Source organism: Trichechus manatus, unplaced genomic scaffold, assembly GCF_000243295.1.
Source record: "Trichechus manatus latirostris isolate Lorelei unplaced genomic scaffold, TriManLat1.0 scaffold00240, whole genome shotgun sequence".
Lineage (NCBI taxonomy): Eukaryota > Metazoa > Chordata > Mammalia > Sirenia > Trichechidae > Trichechus > Trichechus manatus.
Genome location: NW_004444176.1, coordinates 2,855,709 through 2,873,830, shown reverse-complemented (window position 1 = coordinate 2,873,830; position 18,122 = coordinate 2,855,709). Strand labels below are relative to the sequence as shown.

Sequence of the window (18,122 nt, the reverse complement as noted above, 5' to 3'; positions counted from 1 at the left end):
AGGAGAGAAGAGCTGTCGATCTGCTTCTGTAAAAATTACAGCCTAGGAAACCTTAAGGAGCAGTTCTACTCTCTCCTATAGGGTTGCTATGAGATAGAATCTACTTGACTTCACACAACACCACCACATCTTGGAAGAGGTGGGCTTAACAGAACAGGCTTAATCAGCATACACTCAGTGCCTTCTCACAGGGCCTCGTTTAGAAGGTCCCACACTTGGTTTAATGTTCTTCTTTTGCCAGCTTGAAATTCTTAGTAATTTTTTAACAAGGAGATGCGCTTTTTTGGGGGGGGATGGGTCTCCACAAATTATGTAGCCAAGCCTAGTTATTTCACATTTAAATTACGCTAGGTAGTTTTTAGCATTTTATGAGGAGACCTTGGGGAGAATGGAGACCTTGGGGAGAATGGAGACCCTGGTTCCTTTTCTACAAAATGAAAAACTTTCCCTATCAGGAAAGGAAATTTGTTTCTGTGACCTTTCTGCTTGGTTCTGAGGGATATGTTTCATACATTTAAATATCGCTACCATGCCATCTGTTGCAGTTGAGTTGATTCCAACTCATAGCGACCTTATAGGACAGAGTAGAATTGCCCCCATAGGATTTCCAAGGAGAGGCTGGTGGATTCAAACTGCCTACCTTTTTTTTTTTTGTTAGCAGCTGAACTCTTAACCACTGCACCACCAGGGCTCCAGGTTAAGAGTTTGGCTGTCAACCAAAAGGTTGGCAGTTCGAATCCACCAGGCACTCCTTGGTAACACTGTGGGGCAGTTCTAGTCTGTTCAGTAGGGTTGCTATGAGTCAGAATTGACTCGACTGCAATGGGTTTGGTTTTGGTTTTTTACCATGCCGTACTAAGACTCTGGCACTTCATGTAAAACCACAGGAGTCCTAAATTCTAGATTCAGAGACCAGATAGAAAAAAATATCCTTCTTTCCACATATGAGTTCAAGGTTTAGAGATAGATTATTTTAAATGCTGTGTTCCAACTCACTTAGCTGGGAAGGAAATATTCAAAGAAAAGTAAATATTTAGAATATTGGTAATTTAAATTAATTCTGTTTAGACTCAATAAAATAGGATAATTTTTTTTAGACACCTTTATAATTGTTAGCCACCCACTGTCGTTGATTCTTTTTCATAAGGACTCCATAGGGTTTCCAAGGCTGTAGAATGCCACATCTTTCTCCTCAGAGCTGCTGGTGGTTTCTAACTGTCGACATTTCAGTTAGCAGGCAATTGCTTTAACCACTGTGACACCAGGGCCTCTGAGTGATTCTTAATGTCCTAACACAACAAAATGAAAAAAGTAGGCTAGATTTTTCTTGGAGAACACCAAGGACCAGGCCAGATCAGTATCTTGATGGAGCCTGGATGGTGACTTATAAGATGGTGATCTCTCTGTATGCATGAATAGAGGAGCATAAAATGTGTCCTGAGGTTATCATCTGAGGACAAAGGTCCCAGAATTACTTCAAAATTAAACATTGTTAAATTCCTATTCCAGTGAATTAGATATTCTTTTATTATTCATTCCCTGTTCCTATACTATGGTCGGTAACACAAGGGTTAAGTGCTTGGCTGCTAACAGGAAGGTTGGTGGTTCAACCCACCCAGCTGCTCCTCAGGAGGAAGACGTCACAATCTACTCCTTTAAAGATTACAGTCTAGAAAACCCTATGGGGAAGTTCGACTCTGGCACATGGGATCATTATGAATTGAAATTGACTCGACAGCACCTAACAACATACTATGGTCTGCTTTCTTCAATACAATTTTCATATAAAAATGTTATTTCTGATAATGAGTTGATAAAGATGGAAACTGAGCTAAAAAAATGCCCATAAAGACATTATCATTGAAAAATAAAAACACCAACAAACAAACAAATACCTTCAGTAACAAACCTACACCCAGGACATTTGGAACCAATTTAAAATATATTAACATGAAATATTTCCTCACGAAGAAAGTTATAAAAATAAAATAAAAAGCCATATGCAGAGGAACTATTCCTATTAAAAATTAATTCCTATTAAAATTTCCTTTTAAAATTTAATTAAATAATTGATATTTAAGAACGTATTATTAGACACCAAAATAATTGTTTTAAAGTCTACTATAAAAATAGACTGTCTTGGTTATCTAGTGCTGCTATAACCAAAATACCATAAGTGGATGGCCTTAACGAAGAGAAATTTTTTCTCTCACAGTCTAGGAGGCTAGAAGTCTGAATTCAGGGTGCCAGCTCCAGGGGAGGGCTTTCTATCTCTGTCAGCACTGGGGAAGGCCCTTGTTATCAATCTTACACTGGTCTAGGTCTAGGAGCTTCTCAGCACAGGGAACCAGATCTAACGGGTCCCCTCCTAGTTCTTCATTCTTGGTGGCATGAGGTCCCCCTGTCTCTCTGCTTGCTTCTCTCTTTTATATTTCAGAAGAGATTGACTCAAGATATCTAATCTTGTAAATTGAGTTCTGCCTCCTTAACATAACTACCTCTAATCTTGCCTCATTAACATCATAGATGTAGGATTTACAACACAGGAAAATCACATCAGATGACAAAATGGGGGACAATCATACAATATTGGGAATCATGGCCTACCCAAGTTGATATACATTTTTGGGGGACACAATTGAATCCATAATGTAGACCAACCCCATTTATATCTTGAACTTATTTCCCCATCCATTCATAGGTATGTGAATTACATGGGGTTTGCATGAATGAAGTATGTGTAGGCATATACTTCTGTATACATGTGAGCATACATAAGCATTTGGGAGTAATTATGTAAGCAAATGAACTGATAAAATGTAACGAGAATTTATAAAATAAGAATTCTATCTTCATTGTTGATTCTCCCCAAGTTACTATATTTGAGATCTTATATTTGTCAAGGCATTTGCTTTGTAGACGTAATAGAGCTGGGGAAATTACTTAGGAAAATTATAAAATTGTAGGTCTAGACAAGTCAAAATTTTCCCTAAATAGATCTGAAGTGGTTGAAACTGCCATATTGTGGATTGTATAAAATTAAAATAAGATTCCTGTAGATGACAGTGCCTTCCCAACAGCCTTTTTAAAGGCACTTTTGATCTCTTTGTTCCGTAGACTGTAGACAAGTGGATTCAACATAGGGATGACTATGGCATAGAACACAGATGCCATTTTGTCTGTGTCCATTGAATGACTGGAGCTGGGTTGTAAGTACATGAAGATGCCTGCCCCATAGAAGATGGAGACTGCAGTGAGGTGGGAAGCACAGGTGGAAAAGGCCTTTGGGCATCCTTCAGGTGAGCGCATCCTCAGGAGCGTAGTAAGTATAAACAGGTAGGAGATCAAGATTACCGGGAAAGATAAAAGGACATTGATGCCCACCAAAAAAGATAAAACCATCTCACTGATATAGGAGTTAGAGCATGAGAGAGCCAGGAGAGGAGGAGCATCACAGAAAAACTGATGAACCACATTGGACTTACAGAAAGAGAGACTGAATATATTCCAAGTGTAGATGGGGGCTTCCAGGAAACCACAGACATAGGAGCCTATGGCCAGACGTGTATATACACTGGTCATCGTGGTGGTGTAATGTAGGGGCTTACACACTGCTGCATAGCGGTCATAGGCCATTGAGGCCAATAGAAAATTTTCTGCAATGATAAAGGCTGCAAAAAAGAACATCTGAGCAGCACATGCATTGTAGGAGATGACCTTGTCTCCTATAAGGAACCCAGCCATCACCTTGGGCGTGATAGCTGAGGAGTAACCAAAATCCACCAGAGAGAGACAACTGAGGAAAAAGTACATGGGAGTGTGGAGCCGAGAGTTCAAGAGAATCAATACCAACATCCCCAGGTTCCCAACCACAGTGATGAGATAGATGAGAGAGAAGATTATAAAGAGTGGGATCTGCAGTTCAGGTTCATCCGTTATCCCCACAAGAATGAACTCAGTCACCTCTGTACTGTTTTCCATTGGGGTTATTTGTGAATTATCTGAATGCCCTATAGCAATGAGAAAAGAGGATCTGAGTAGTAAATGGAGATGAGACTGTGCTGAGAGCAATCATCATGTCCCATGTAAGCATTATCTCAAGATTCTCTGGACCTAAACGTGGACATAACAACAAAATGAAATTTTTAAGTATTGATAGAGTCATAGAGTGTCCCATCTTAAAGTACTTTGGAGATAATGTAATCCAATATTTTATCTTCATAGATTATCAAAGGAAGGTGCAGAAAAAGAAAGTGACTTGTGCAAAATCACAAGATTAGTTACTGACTGTAAAAATGCAGATTTTCAAACACAGACAAAAAATATTCATGCCCTAAAATAGGTTAAACCTGTAGAAGTGCTCCATAGGGTTTCCAAGGAGCAGCTGATGGATTCGAACTGCCAACCTTCTGATTAGCAGCCGAAAACTTAACCACTGTGCCACCAGATGAAAATAGGTTAGGGTAATTTAATTCGTTTCACTTGAATTGCCACTTCTCCATCATCTTCATTGTATCAAGAGCAGTGTTATATGCTCTCTAGTTTAACAAAATATATTTCTAGCTTTCAATGCTCTCACAGAATAGTAGGATACAAAGAATGTATGATTTACTACACAGTGGATAACTGTAGAAATTTGTATATAAGGAAAAAACACATCTAGAGAATAAAGGTTAAAAGCATGAGTCCAGAACAGGGACGTAAGAATGCAAATCCCAGCTACACCATATAATGAAAGGCTGACCTTGGGCAGTTCTCAATATCACTCAGCCATCAGTCTTCCCTTAAACTCATTATTGACAAACTAGGCTGAAAAAGTTGCCCTGGCAGTGCTGTGGTTAAGAGCCTGGGTGCTAACCAAAAGGTCAGCAGTTCAAATCCACCAGCTGTTCCTTGGAAACCCTGTGGGCCGGTTCTACTCTGTCCTACAGGGTCGCTACGAGTCTGAATCAACTCACTGGCAGTGGGTTTGTTTTTTGTTTTTGTTTTTTAATCCTCACTCATTCCATTTGCTTCTGTCCCAAAATCTTTCTACTCGCATGTTCCTTGTACACCTTCCTCCAATGTTTCACACACTATTTCTTATCTATCTATATAAGTGGCCAGTACAACTGTGCCAAGTAAGAATCCATTGATTTCTGAGTCACCTTGAATATTAACTAACTTATCTGGGCCTCATTTTCTCCGTTTATAAAATAGATATAATATTATCTGGCACTTAATAAGCATTCAATAAATGCTGATGTTTTTGTTTGAACATAGTGATTAGCTTTCTCTGGGAATTCAAAATGTAGGTGAGTTTGTGGAGGGCTTCCATGTGAGAATGAAATCTAGGGTCCAGTGATCTCACCCAATTCGTTTTCTTTTTATCTTATTAGCCTTCTATTCTCAGATACTGAAAAATCTTGACGTAGCAATCAGAGACAAGAATAAATACAAACTTTGATATATTACCATTGATGTTATGAACTATGTAAGGAATTTTACTGATGTCTACATAAAAGCCTATTAAGGAATCTCCACTTACTTTTCCAAATCCAGAGTCTTTCCAAAATGGAGTGTGAAAATTTCATCCACTCAAAAATTTTTGCTAAATCACTTAGAGATGACAAGGTCTTCAAGAGATGAATCCCTACCACAGGCATTGTTTAGAATCTTGAGATATTAGATGCAGTCATGTATATCATATTTGTGACCTATGTTCTCTCCTTATAAGTCACACATATAAAAATGTTCAAAGCTATCAAGACTGAGCTATGACTATACCAAGGGAAAATGGCTGCCTTGATGCATTTCCCTGGTTGCTTCTCTCTCTGCAAATTCATCAGACTGTAGACTTGATCTAGAGGCTTACCTTACTCCCTGAACAATGCAACAGGCAACCCCAGCACCTTCATGTAGGAGTGTAAGTCCTCGAAAGAAAGAAAACACCGTATTGGGATGTTCTTCCACAGTGTTGAGTACAAGCAAAGTGGTAAAATTTCTCCAGAGCAGGGAGACATTGAGAAAAAAAAAAGATTACTGGCCTTGGAATCAGCAAACATGAGTTTTAGTCCTGGATCTGCTGCTCTTTTTTCTCAGATAAGTCACTTAACTCCTTAAGCCTCAATATCATCATCTATAAAATGGAAATAATAGAAAGGTAACCTCCAGCAGCTTCCTCCCTAAAGGGCTGCTACGGTGATGAAAAAATAGACTCACTAAGGTCTTATGCTTGGTTAGTGGTGACCATCATAACAACATTCAACTTCATTATTATTTGGGGGTGTTTTGCTTGGCTATTGTTGAAGGCTCTTGGCAAATCTCATATTGGGGAAAGGTTGGTGGTTAAGTGATTAAGTGCTTCGCTGTTAACAAAAAGGTCTGTGGTTCAAACCCACGAGCCACTCCACGGGTGAAAGATGTGGCAGTCTGCCTCTATAAAGATTTCAGCCTTGGAAACCCTATGGAGCAGTTCTACTCTGTCCTATATAAGGTCACAATGAGTCAGAATAGACTCAATGGCAACGGGTTTGGTTTTTGGTGTTGTTAGTATATACTAGACAATTATTAAAAGTCAGAGGAGTAAATGAATGGTCAAAAGGGCTCTGACTAGTCCCTCTATTATGAAGCCAAATGGAGACCTGAAAAGTCTTGGAAAGACTTGGAATCAAGAGAGAGTTATAGTCCTGGAGCTCTCAGGGGACAAGTCCCCTCATGAAAGAAACAACTACTTATCTCACACAACTAGAGAACAAGAGACTAAAGTATTTATGACAACTCAGCTCTGCTTATTAAGGGAGATCATGAGCATATTTATATTACTTGTAGAATTCTCTTCAGTAATACAAAACCAAGTCACAGAATTACCTCTCGCACCAATTCGACCTAAACACTGGGGAGTAGGGACACCGGCTCTGTCATTAAACAAGTCAAGTGGATCCCAGGAGCCATTATTTCCCTTAATTCATCTTAAATGTTTGCACCGTTGATAAGAAATATCCATTCATTCAACTGTTTATTGATCTCAAATGGGTACCAGCCACGGTGTTGAGCCCTAGGCATACATATCCTTGCAAAATAAACACGGTTCTTAGTCTCATAATGCTTAGGTCTAATGGAAAAGATAGACACTAAACAAGTAAACACACAAAAGAAGTATATAATTAGAAATAGAATAAGATGCTATTCTAAGAGAAAATAGAAAAAATCCACTTGATACTGGTTAGTAAAATGTTTTCTCAGGAACGTTAACATTTCAGCCAAGGCCTTAAACAAATGACAAAAAGCCAGACTAAGAAAGATTGTTCCAAGCAAAATGAAGACTGTGTGGTAAACACTCCACGTTGTTAAAGAAGTTAGCAGAGTAACCAAAAAAAAAAACCTGTGATTGCAGCGTAATTACCAAGACCTCTTCTTTGGCCATTTCTTTTCAGCGTCCTTTCTAGGACAAAACTTGTAAACAAAAATGCTCATTCCCAAACACCAAAACTATCATCAGGGGTTATTGGCTTGAATTATAAGACCAGAATAGGCAGTATTTATGGATAACTTAGATGTCCCTGGGTGGCGCAAATGGTGAAGTGCTTAGCTGCTAACCCAGAGGCTTCTCAGAAGAAAGGCCTGGCCAACTACTTCCCCAAAAATCAGCAATTAAAAACTCTGTGGAGCACATTTCTACTCTGACACACATGGGGTCACCATGAGTTTGGGTCAATTCAAGGGCAACTGGTTTGGTTGTGGTTTTTGAAGGATAATTCAAAGCTTATCCTGTCTGAAGCAATGACCATTAGGATTCACAATTAGCTTCAGATTGGCGACCATTTATTCCCACTAATTTGGAAACCTCTTTCATTGTGAGTAAAGCCATCATCTATTTCTTAAGAAGTATCCATCATATAGTTGTTGGGTTGCAAAAGCCATGATAGAGTGAGTAATTCCTATGATGTATCTAGTGGTATGTAAGTAATTCACCTCTATTCTGTTGAGACATGGCTAAGAAGTATAATCTATACAACAAGGTATTCAACCTGTTCATTTCTCATTCATCACCATCCCATGTGAATAGTGTCAGAAAAAGAAAGACAGAGAATTTATGGCTCACAGAATTCTGAAGTAAAGAATGTACGTCAATAAAAATATACTGGGATGCAAGAAGCAATGCAAAACAAAAAAAGACGTAAAAGATATTTCAAAACTAAATAAACACTGGCAGAAGTAAGCAATAAAATATAATATTGACTAATATGGGGGAAGCTGAACTATCAGACAATAGAAGTATGAAGATCCAGATATTATTTGGAAAGACGGATATGAATACCTCAGGTTTGAGAAGCACTACCATAGTCGACAATGTGGAAACCCATAAATTTCCAAGACCAAACTATCTCAGGAAGAAAAGCTTTAGATAAGATTTTATGTTGTTATTGTTGTTGTTAGGTGTCATCAGTTTGGATCCAACTAATAGCAACCCTATGTACAATAGAATGAAACACTGCCCGTACTACCCTGTCCTCACAATCATTGCTATGTTTGAGCCCATTGCTGAAGCCACTTAGTCAATCCATCTCATCAAGGGTCTTCCTCTTTTTCGATGACCCTCCTACCTTACAAAGCTTGATGTCTTCTCCAGAGATTGCCCCCTCCTGATAACATATCCAAAGTACATGAGAAGAAGTCTCACCATCCTCACTTCCAAGGAGCACTCTGGCTGTACTTCTTCCAAGGCAGACTTGTTAGTTCTTCTGGCAGTCCATGATATATTCAATATTCTTCACCAACACCATAATTCAAAGGCATCAATTCTTCAGTCTTCCTTATTCACTGCCCAGCTTTTTCATGCACAGGAGGGGATTGAAAATATCTTGGCTTGGGTCAAACACACCTTAATCCTCAAAGTGAAATCTTTGTTTTTAAGAGGTCTTTTGCAGCAGATTTGCCAAATACCATGGGCGTTGATTGTGGATCCAAGTAAAATGAAATTCTTGACAACTTCAATACTTTCTCCATTTATCACGATGTAGCTTATTGGCACAGCTGTGAGGATTTTTGTTCTCTTTATGTTGAACTGTAATCCTGTAAAAATGGCATGGGGGCAGTGTCTGACCTCCGTTATCTTCACAAGAGGGAAGAAGAATCAATATCAACAGCCCAAGGCTGATTTCTATGAGGTTGAAGTCAGACATGCCTCCTCTCTCCGCCATCTTTACCAGTTCTGACACCAACTCTCCCTCCCACAGCACTCTCTACTTCTCTACTGGGTTCAATAATTCATTGCAATGGCCACGCAGAATTCACAGACAATAGTCATGATTATGAGGTTTATTAGGGAATTAACAGTTACAATTCAGGCTCAAGAACACTCAGGATACAGTTCTTGCATCAAAACAGCCTCTTCCCAGCTGTGCTTGAAGGCATACCTATCCCTGGCCCGGCCCTCAGCCTCTGCCCAAAGGCACTCAGCTTTCTTGCTCTGTGGGCCAGGAAGCCCACTATTCCGTCTCCTGCTGCCAGATCTCTACTGCTGGGTCTCTGCTGCTGCTTCTCACTGTCTTCAGTGTTACAGTTCTCTCTCTCTGCATCTCAGTACAGGAATCTCAGGTTCAAAAGACGAGCTCTCCGCTCCTGGCTGTTCTTGCTTTGTGGTGGTGGGAACTTCTCGTGCTCTGGAATAGGCTCTCTTTTAAGCCTAGCGGGATGGCAAAACTGACTGATCCCCTCGTTAGGCCACAGTTAGCCTATCTGCACAGTCCTGCCAAATCACTTGGGTGGGAGTTACAAGATTATGGTGAGAAAGGCCACACAAAAGGGATTCATGACACCACAAACCCTTACTGAAGGCTGTAGTCTTTGATCTTCACCAGTAAGTGCTTCAAGTTCTCTTCACTTTCAGCAAGCAAGGTTGTGTCATCTGCATATCACAGGCTGTTAATGAGTCTTCCTCCAATCCTGATGCCCCATTCTTCTTCGTATAATCCAGCTTCTCAGATTATTTGCTCAGCATACAGATTGAATAAGTATGGTGAAAGGATACAACCCTGACGCACACCTTTCCTGATTTTAAACCATGCAGTATCTCCTTGTTCTGTTTGAATGACTGTCTCTCGGTCTATGTAGAGGTTCCACATGAGCACAATTAAGTGTTCTGCAATTCCCACTCTTCACAATGTTATCCATAATTTGCTATGATCCATAGTCAATAAATCACAAGTGAACATCTTTCTGGTGTTCTCTGCTTTCATTCAAGATCCATCTGACATCAGCAATGACATCCCTCGTTCCACCTCCTCTTCTGAATCCAGCTTAAATTTCTGGCAGTTCCCTGTCGATGTACTTCTGCAACCATTATTGAATTATCTTCAGCAAAATTTTACTTGTGTGTGACACTAATGATGTTGTTGTTGTTGTTGTTAGGTACCGTCAATCAGTTCCGACTCATAGCAACCCTATGCACCACAGAAAGAAGCACCGCCCGGTCCTCTGCCATGTTCACAATTGTTGTTATGCTTGAGCCCATTGTTGCAGCCACTGTGTCAATCCATCTCGTTGAGGGTCTTCCTCTTTTTCAATGACCCTGTACTTTACCAAGCATGGTGTCCTTCTCCAGGGACTGATCCCTCCTGACAACATGTCCAAAGTATGTAAGGCATAGTTTTGCCATTCTTCCTTCTAAGGAGCATTCTGGTTGTACTTCTTCCAAGACAGATATGTTCATTCTTTTGGCAGTCTATGGTATATTCAATATTCTTTGCCAACACCACAATTCAAAGGCATCAGTTCTTCTTTGGTCTTCCTTATTCATTGTCCAGCTTTCACATGCATATGATGCGATTAAAAATACCATGCTTTGGGTCAGGAAAATCTTAGTCTTCAAGGTGACATCTTTGCTTTTTAACACTTTAAAGAGGTCTTTTGCAGCAGATTTGCCCAATGCAATGCGTCTTTTGATTTCCTGACTGCTGCTTCCATGGGTGTTGATTGTGGATCCAAATAAAATGAAACCCTTGACAACTTCAATCTTTTGTCCGTTTATCATGATGTTGCTTATTGGTCCAGTTGCGAGGATTTTTGTTTTCTTTATGTTGAGGTCTAATCCATACTGAAGGCTGTAGTCTTTGATCTTTACCGGTAAGTGCTTTGAATCCTCTTCACTTTCAGCAAGCAAGGTTGTGTCATCTGCATATCGCAGGCTGTTAATGAGTCTTCCTCCAATCCTGATGCCCCTTTCTTCTTCATATAGTCCAGCTTCTCGGATTATTTGCTCAGCATACAGATTGAATAGGTATGGTGAAAGGATGCAACCCTGACGCACACCTTTCCTGACTTTAAACCATGCAGCATCCCCTTGTTCTGTCTGAACAACTGCCTGTTGATCTGTGTACAGGTTCCTCAAGAGCACAATTAAGTGTCCTGGAATTCCCATTCTAAGATGGCCTTGGTGATAGAAATGATGCCAGAGATCGCATGACAGAATTTTGCAAGACCAATGACTTTTTCATTGCAAATACCTTTTTTCACCAACATAAGTGGCAACTGTACACATGGGCCTCGCCAGATGGAATACACAAGAATCAAATCAACTATCAATATCATCAATCAGAAAAAGGCCAGGGGCTGACTGCGGAACAGACCATCAATTGCTCATACGCAAGTTCAAGTTGAAACTGAAGAAAATTAGAACAAGTCCACAAGAGCCAAAGTACAACCTTGAGTATATCCCAGCTGAATTTAGAGACCACGTCAAGAATATACTTGACGGGTTGAACACTAATGGCTGAAGACCAGACGAGTTGTGGAATGACATCAAGGACATCATATATGAAGAAAGCAAGAGGTCATTAAAAAGACAGGAAAGAAAGAAGAGACCAAAATGGATGTCAGAAGAGACTCTGAAACTTGCTTTTGAACATCAAGTAGCTAAAGCAAAAGGAAGAAGTGATGAAGCAAGAGAACTGAACAGAAGATTTCAAAGGGAAGCTCGAGAAGACAAAGTAAAGTATTATAATGACATGTGTAAAGAGCTGGAGATAGAAAACCAAAAGGGAGGAACATGCTCGGCATTCCTCAAGCTGAAAGAACTAAAGGAAAAATGTCACATGCATGTGACATTTTGCTAAAGATCATTCAAAAGTAGCTACAGCAGTATGTCAACAGGGGTCTGCCAGAAATTCAGGCTGGATTCAGAAAAGAACATGGAACCAGGGATATCATTGCTGATATCAGAGGGATCCTGGCTGAAAGCAGAAAATACCAGAAAGATGTTTACCTGTGTTTCATTAACTATGCAAAGGCATTTGATTGTGTGGATCATAACGAATTATGGATATTAATGATAATGTTTGATAATTTCCACATTGTGTTGGATCATCTTTCTTTGGAATGGGCACAAATGTGGATCTCTTCCAGTGGGTTGGCCAGGTAGCTGTCTTCCAAATTTCTTGGCACAGAGTAGTGAGTTCCTCCAGCATTGCATCCATTTGTTGAAACTTCTCAGTTGGTATCCTATCAATTCCTGGAGCCTTATTTTTCACCAACGCCTTCAGTACAGCTTGGACTTCTTCCTTCAACACCATCAGTTCTTGATCTTATGTTAACTACTGAAATGATTGTAACAACAACCAATTCTTTTTGGTACGGTGACTCTGTATTCCTTCTACTTTTGATGCTTCCTGTGTCATTCAATATTTCGCATAGAATCCTTCAAAATTGCAACTCGAGGCTTGAATTTTTTCTTCAGTTCTTTCAGCTTGAGAAATGCCAAGTGTGTTCTTCACTTTTGGTTTTCAAACTGCAGGTCTTTGCACATTTCGTTGTAATACTTTAGTTTGTCTTTTCGAGCTGCCCTTTGAAATCTTCTGTTCAGCTTTTTCACTTCATCATTTCTTCCTTTTGCTTTAGCTACTCTACGTTCAAGAGCAAGTTTCAGAGTCTCTTCTGACATCCATTTTAAGCCTTTCTTTCTTTCCTGTCTTTTTAATGACCTTTTGCTTTCTCCATGTATAATATCCTTAATACCATCCTACAACTCATCTGGTCTTCAGTCATTAGTGTTCAGTGCACCAAATCTATTCTTGAGATGTCTGCAAATTTAGGTGGGATATACTCAAGGTCATATTTTGGTTCTTGTGGACACGTTTTAATTTTCTTCAGCTTCAACTTGAAGTTGCATATGAGCAATTGATGGTCTGCTCAGCAATCAGCCTCTGGCCTTGTTCTGACAGATGTTAATGAGCTTTTCCATTGTCTTTTTCCACAGATGTAGTCTATTTGATTCTTGTGTTTTCCATCTGGTAAAGTGCACATGTAAAGTCACCGTTTATGTTGGTGAAAAGAAGCATTTGCAATGAAGAAGTTGTTGGTCTTGCAAAATTCTATCATGCAATCTCTGGTTTCGTTTCTATTACCAAGACCATATTTTCCAACTACTGATCCTTCTTCTTTGTTTCCAACTTTCTCATTCCAATCACCAGTAATTACCAGTGCATCTTGACTGCATGTTTAAGTTGGTAACAATCTTCAATTTCCACATTAGTGGTTGTTGCATAAATTTGAATAATAGTCGTATTAACTGGTCTTCCTTGTAGGCCTATGGATACTATCTTATCACTGACAGGGTTGTAATTCAGGACAGATCTTGAAATGTTCTATTTGACTATGAATGTGACGCCAATCCTCTTCAATTTGTCATTTCTGGCATAGTAGACTATATTATTGTCCAACTCAAAATGGCAAATACCAATCCATTTCAGCTCACTAATGCCTAGGATATTGATCTTTATACCTTCCATTTCGTTTTTGATGACTTCCAATTTTCCTAGAGTCATACTTCCGTACATTCCACATTCTGATTATTAATGGATGTTTGCAGCTGTTTCTTCTCATTTTGAGTCATGCCACATCAGCAAATCAAAGTCCCAGAAACTTTACTCCATCCACATCGTTAAGGTCAACTCTACTTTGAGGAGGCAGCTCTTCCCAAGTCGTCTGTTGAGCGCCTTCCAACCTGAGGGGCTCATCTTCCAACACTATATCAGACAATGTTCTGCTGCTATTCATAAAGTTTTCACTGGCCAATTTTTTCAGAAGTAGACCACCAGGTTCTTCTTCCTGGCTGTCTTAGTCTGGAAGCTCCTCTGAAAGCTGTCCATCATGGGTGACCCTGCTGGTATTTGAAATATGGGTGGTATAGCTTCTAATATCACGCAAGCCACCACAGCATGAGAAACTGATAGATGTGTGGTGGATAAAGTCCTGAACTGTAACCTATTACTTCCCTAATAGATCCCATAACTGCAAGTATGGTCTGTGAGTTCTGTGTGGCCATTGCAATACATTGTCAAACCCAGCAAAGAAGCAGAGAGTGCCATGGGAGGGACGGCTGGTGTCAGAATTGGTAAAAGGTTTGGAGGGTGGAGGTATGTCTGACCTCCTCCACCTCATCACAATCAGCCTTGGGCTGTTGATGCTGATAATGATTCTACTCCCTTGTGAAGACAGATGAGGAAGTCCAGGGCCTCCGCATTACCATTTGTACAAGGGCTTTTGTTTTTCCCTAATATTTTTAATTGTGATCTTTATCTTGTGGCAATATTTTTTTATTTTGCTTTCTCTAAACTTCTATCAAAGCAAGCATCTTGTGGAAATCTTCTAATCCAGACAATTCCCTGCTGGTACAGTCAGTCTTCTTGTTCCAGTTTGGGAATTCTTAGTTTTGTATTTATAGTTAAGTTACTTGAGGGGGTGGGGGGGTGCGCAAATGGTTTGTGCTCAATTGCTAACTGAGAGGTCGGTGGTTCAAATCCCAGAGGCACTGTGGAAGAAAGGCCTGGTGATCTACTTCCATAACATTATAGCCATTGCAAACTCTATGGAGCAGTTCTACTCTGAAACATGTGGGGTCATCATCAAGCAGAGTTGACTTTGAGGCAACAGATTTTTTTTTTTAATTTTTTTAAATTTAAGAATGGTACACTGATTTAAGAGTTTGGTGTGCATAAAGCTTGTTGGCTGGTGGCATAGAATTCAAGATTCTAGATCTTGAGGCCCTCAAGACTTAATTTCTCTAGAGAAGGTACCTCTGATCTCCTATTCTAGGGGCAGATTCCTGGCTCCTGGGACATAGGAGGGGACATAGAGGATGGAGGGCCATTGAGGGCCCCTTCAGTCATAACACCATAAACACCAACATCCTTATAGGGTAAGAGAAAGGGAGACTTAGCAAGAGAAGCAGGTTGTGGCTCCCCCTTTGTTATAGTTCTTGTTAGGTGTCACTGAGTTGGTGCTGACTCATAGCAACCCTGTATACAACAGAAGGAAACACTGCCTGGTTCTGCACCATCCTCACGATCATTGCTGTGTACTGCTTTGTACTGCTTTGTACTGAGTCCTAAATGATCTTATCTCATCCTTTTCTAAACACTTACTTGGCAACAGCTGGATTCTTTGGCACTGTGTGCCAAACCTCAAAAATCCTATGCTCTATGAATTCAAATTCTAGATCTCATGTTTCAGATAGGAGAAATTTAATTCCTTCACTTTATTTGGCCTCACTTTCCATATCTTTTTTAAAGAATTAGTCATAACCATTCTTGAATTTTTACAGTGGCTTGGGAGTGGAAAAGATAAAGGATGTAAAAAGCTTGGCAAAGCACTCAAGATTACTTTTGTCATCATAGAGCGTTATCTCAGGTTATTCTGGTTAAAGGGTCATTATAGCATCAGTATGAGGGTAAAGGCCCCAACACTGATTCCCTAAAGACCTCACTATCACTAAAGCGTACACCTGAAAATTGTTAGGAAAAAAATCAAATTAAAAAAAAAAAATCAAGTAGATAATTGAACAACTTTGCTCTAGGCACCAAGTTGTTCCCACTACAGTGAGCCTAAATAAAGCCGGAGTGGGACTTAAGGGTCTGGTGGTAACTAGTGTCTTAAAGGGGGTTATACTGACATGGAGTTCTTAGGGGACAACTTCGGCGAGTACATCCACAGTTCCATGTCTCATGTACTGAATATTTTAATTAAAATCTTGCTGTGGGGATCAAGTTCTGAGGATACTTGCTAAGGGAAGTCATAGGTATGTGAATTATTATTTCTTCTTCAGTATACCCATATGTCTTAGTTATCCAGTGCTGCTATAACAGAGATACAAGTGGATGGTTTTAACAAAGAGAAGTTTATTTCCTTACAGTAAAGTAGGCTATAAGTCCAAATTCAGGGTGTCAGCTCCAGGGGAAGGCTTGCTCTCTCTCTCTCTGCCTTCTCATCAGTGTTTTCCCAGACTAGGAGCTTCTTGGTGCAGGGACCCTTGTCCAAAGGACACGCTCTGCTCCTGGCACTGCTTTCTTGATGGTATGAGGTCCCCAACTCTCTGCTTGCATCCCTTTCCTTTTATCTCTTGAAAGATAAAATGTGATGCAGGCCACACCCCAGGGAAACTCCCTTTACATTGGATCAGGGATGTGACCTCAGTAGAGGTGGTGTTACAAGCCCACCCTAATCCTCTTTAACATAAAATTACAATCACGAAATGGAGGACAACCACACAATTCTGGGAATCATGGCCCAGCCAAATTGATACACACATTTTTTGGGGGACATAATTCACCATCTGTTCTCAAAAATAAAGGAAAACACTAATAACTTTTTCAGCAGGAACTGATACAGTCAACAGAGAAGGGAAAGAAATTAAAGGCTGAGGCTGTGGACTTGATTCCGACTCATGCCAAGTTCAATGTGTCCAGAATAGAACGGCTCAGTAGGGTTTTCAAGGCTGTAACCTTTCGATGGCTAAAATAAAAACAACTGTTAATAACAAATGTTGGTGAAGAAGTGGAAAAAATGGAACCATTATACTCTGCTGGTGAGTATGTAAAATGCAGAAGCCACTTTGAAAAACAGCTGACATTTTCTCAAAAAGTCAAACTTAACCTTACCATTTGATCCTGCAATTCCACCTCTAGGTATATAGTCAAGAGAAAGGAAATTATGTCCACACAAAAACTTGCACACAAGGGTTCATGGCAGCATTAGTCCTAATAGCCAAGCATTGGAAATAACCCAAATGTTTATAAACTGATGGGTGAATAAACAAAATGGGGTATATCCATATAACATATTATCCAGTCATAAAAATCAATAAAGTTTTGATACATGCTACAACATGAATGAGTCTGGAAAACATTACGCTAAGTGAAAGGAACCACTTGCACTGGACCACTTACTATATGATTCCATTTATATAAAATGTCCAGAATAGGCAAATCTATAAAGAGAGAAGGTAGATTAGTGGTTGCGTAGGGTTGGGGGGAAGGGAGGAAGAGGAGTAATAGCTAAAGGCTATGGTGTTCCTTTATGATGTAATGAAAATATTCTAAAATTGATGGTGGTAATGACTGCACAACTCTGTGAATATACTAAAAACCTTTGCATTGTACATTTAAATGGGTGAACTGTATTGTATGTAAATTATATCTCAATAGAGCTCTTTCAAAAGAGAGGAAGGAAAGAAGGAAGCCAATATTACAGAAAATCTTCCAGGGCATTAAAAAAAAAGAGAGAGAGAGAATACTTCTCAACTCGTTTTATAATTCAAAATAATCTTGATAATAAACCTTGCCAGGACATTATAAGAAAAGAAAATTACAGGCCAATCTCTCTTATGAATTTAAATGTAAAAATTCTAAAGAAAATATTAGCAAAATCCATCAAAATATAAAAATGATGATACACCACACACAGTTGGATTATTTCCATAAATGCTCTTGTTTGGTTTAACATTAGAAAATTAATCAATATAATTCACTACATTAACAGAATAAAGAAGAAAAAAATCACAATTGCCTCAATAGTTGAAAGAAAATCATTTGATAAATTTCAACATCTATTTGTGTTTTAAAAAAAATTAAACTGAGAATAAAAATGAACTCTCTTAATTCTGATAAAGTGTTTATGCAAAACCCTATAGCAAACATCATGTATCAAAGTGAATTGTTAAAAGCATTCCCTTTAGTATCAGTTAAGGTGGCTCTATAGTTTTATTTTGCTGTTGTTGTTGAGTATTGTCGAGTCATTTCTGACTCATAGGGACTTCATGTGACAGAGTAGAACTGCCCCATAGGGTTTTCTTGGCTGTAATGTGTAAT

The 18,122-nt window shown here is 39.4% G+C and overlaps 1 protein-coding gene across 1 annotated transcript; it reads right to left on the bottom strand.

Moving 5' to 3' along the window:
* Nucleotides 1-3,039: 3,039 nt before the first annotated feature.
* LOC101358449 (olfactory receptor 5B12-like) lies at nucleotides 3,040-4,179 on the bottom strand. Its single transcript, XM_004389305.2, has one exon. It carries the CDS (start codon nucleotides 3,979-3,981, stop codon nucleotides 3,040-3,042), a length of 942 nt encoding a protein of 313 aa, XP_004389362.1. The 5' UTR covers nucleotides 3,982-4,179.
* Between the last annotated feature and the right edge of the window lie 13,943 nt (nucleotides 4,180-18,122).

Bases quoted from the DNA above. Each gene is read 5' to 3' on its own strand.
- LOC101358449 (XM_004389305.2), bottom strand. From the start codon at position 3,981: ATGGAAAACAGTACAGAGGTGACTGAGTTCATTCTTGTGGGGATAACG.